General features: G+C 32.7%; 1 protein-coding gene across 1 annotated transcript; it reads left to right on the forward strand.

Annotated features, from left to right (window-relative positions):
- The first annotated feature begins 771 nt into the window (after window positions 1–771).
- Window positions 772–2095, forward strand: LOC123259037. The gene is made up of 3 exons (XM_044719299.1): window positions 772–1010; window positions 1189–1575; window positions 1672–2095. Exons 1-3 carry the CDS (start codon window positions 877–879, stop codon window positions 2093–2095), a joined length of 945 nt encoding a protein of 314 aa, XP_044575234.1. The 5' UTR covers window positions 772–876.
- Window positions 2096–2525: the final 430 nt, after the last annotated feature.

Genomic DNA, 2525 nt, shown 5'->3' on the forward strand with positions numbered 1-2525 from the left:
CCGAAAAATTCCTACTGAGTGTAAGGGTCCCCCTTTATCCTTTATTTCCCAAGTTCCCAAATTTGTCTTTAAGTTTTCGTCGGATCTCGACGTTTCGAGGTCCCCTAGGAGAAGCTTCCCTGACTATTTCCGCGATGGTGTGTCTGCCAACTGGATGTGTGTTATTGTGTATGTGTGTGTGTGTGTGTGTGTGTATGTGTGTGTGTGTGTGTGTGTGTGTGTGTGTGTGTGTGTGTGTGTGTGTGTGTGTGTGTGTGTGTGTGTGTGTGTGTGTGTGTGTGTGTGTGTGTGGATGCAAGCCTCTTCATAACCTAGAACGGCTTGGACCGATTTAATCGCAGTTAAGTTATCTGAAAGGGCTTGACTGAACTTAGATTTTGAATATACTTTGGAACGATCCGGACAAAAAAAAAATTTTTTCTGAATGTGCTTTTTTGGAATAAATTTTAAATGACTTTACCGATGGCGCCGCACGGACACCATCGCGGGAATACTCAGGAAAGCTTCCTGTGACCTCAAAACGTCGAGATCTGATGAACACTCAATTTTCGCAAAACGGGGTGAAATCAATAACTTCCCGAATTTTGAAAATCTTCGATTATTGGGAACTGACATGGAGGTGTGGCTTAAAAAACAAGTCGGAAAGTAGCTAACACTTTTTAATTTTTAACCCATGTGATAGTAGGCTGTCCCAAAAATGTTATTATATATCACAGATATATTGTTATGGATGGGTAATAACCCGAATCAAAAAAAAATATTCATGATCCGCAACGAATTTTATCTGCTGGGCATTTATTTAAATGTGGAATTAATACTGAAAAATGTGATAATAATGTGACTGTAGTTACCGCGCTTTGTATATAAACGTCACACATGAAAGAAAAGCCGCACGAAATAAATGCAAAAATTAGTAAAGCCGGGAAAATAATTGCAATTGCTTGCTCTTGTAAGGCAGGATTAGGAGAAATGTGTAAACACGCAGTGGCAACATTATTTTATAGTTATCGGTAAGTTAAAGATTTCTTACCTCTAATAGTTGTAAACTTTGATACATAACATGCATGTCATAAATTAAAAATTTTTATTTTTAATTTTAAATTTAGTTTTTATATTAATTTAAATTTAAAATTTAGTTTTTAAATTAATTTAAATTAATAAAATTTTTATTTTTAATTTTTATTTTAGTAAAGGAGATGACTTGGACATATTCTCATACACGGATTTGAAGTGTTCCTGGAGAACGGCACACACCAATGCCTTGAAAAACTATGATCCTGCTCCAATCACTGATCATCCGTGTTGTTCTAAATCAAAAGTAGACAAATTCTTTCAGAATTTGAATAAAAGTTCATCGAGTAATACACTTGCTGATGATGTATCATCAAAAGATGATTCAGACTCAAATTCGATAATAGCTGATGATAAAATTACTGTTTTGAAAGAGTCTATTTCTTCTAAGAAATCAAATGAAGGTCCTAAATATTTATTACAAAATCCAACGTCTGAGCAATATGCTCTAATGTTTGAAAAAATAAAACAAGGACTTTCAGAATCGGCTTTTACAAAACACTTGTAAGTATTTCGAAAATTATAATGTTTTCAGAGCTATGAAATTACTGAATTTGAAATATTATTCAAAATACTTTTTTTTTTCTTTCTTTTGTGTAGATTAGGCAGGCATAAATCAATAGTTGTACGCAAAAATAACACTCCAAGTATTAGTGATGAAAAGAAAGCAATAATATCTGCAATTTTCCTTAATCAAAGAACTGAACTCATGAAAGATATTAAAAATACTAAAGTAAACTACGCACAAGAGTGCTGTAAAAATACGATGAAGGATTATTATGAAGATTTCGAGGCTATTTGTGCTAATACGAATTTAAATTATGCTGATTGGCATAAAGCTCGTAGATTTCGAATTACAGGTTTGGTTTGCTATAAGCTCTACACACACACTAAAAATAAAAAATCTGATTGGAAAAAGCAAGCTAAGGAGTTATTTGATCCAAGTAGTTTCACGAGTGAATACATTGAGTATGGCAAAAAAACAGAGGCTGAAGCTCGCTCTCTATTTATTGAAAAAGTTTAAAAAAAAACAGTCGTAGAAACAGGCCTCGTAATTTCAAAACAAAATCCTTGGCTGGCTTATTCGTCTGATGGCATTATTTTGACAGATGGTGTTCCTAGTGCTTTACTTGAAATTAAGTGTCCTTTCAAAGGAAAATCTAAAGGTATTATTGAAATTGTGCAATCTGAAGTAAAGAAAAGTCTGAACCAGGAAGGAGAAAATGTTGTTTTAAAAGAAAAACATAAACTTTATGGGCAAATTCAACTAGGCATGGCTGTGCTAAACGTTAAAAAAACATTTTTCGTTTTTTACTCGTCATTTGATAAAAATGTTTTTATAATTAATGTCGATTTAAATGAAAATTACATAAAAATTATGTGAAGGCTTTAAAATTTGCGTTTTTTAAACATTTATTGCATGATGTTTAACCGATAGAAAAGACATTTAATAA

This window comes from Cotesia glomerata, linkage group LG2 (assembly GCF_020080835.1).
Source record: "Cotesia glomerata isolate CgM1 linkage group LG2, MPM_Cglom_v2.3, whole genome shotgun sequence".
Taxonomy (NCBI): domain Eukaryota; kingdom Metazoa; phylum Arthropoda; class Insecta; order Hymenoptera; family Braconidae; genus Cotesia; species Cotesia glomerata.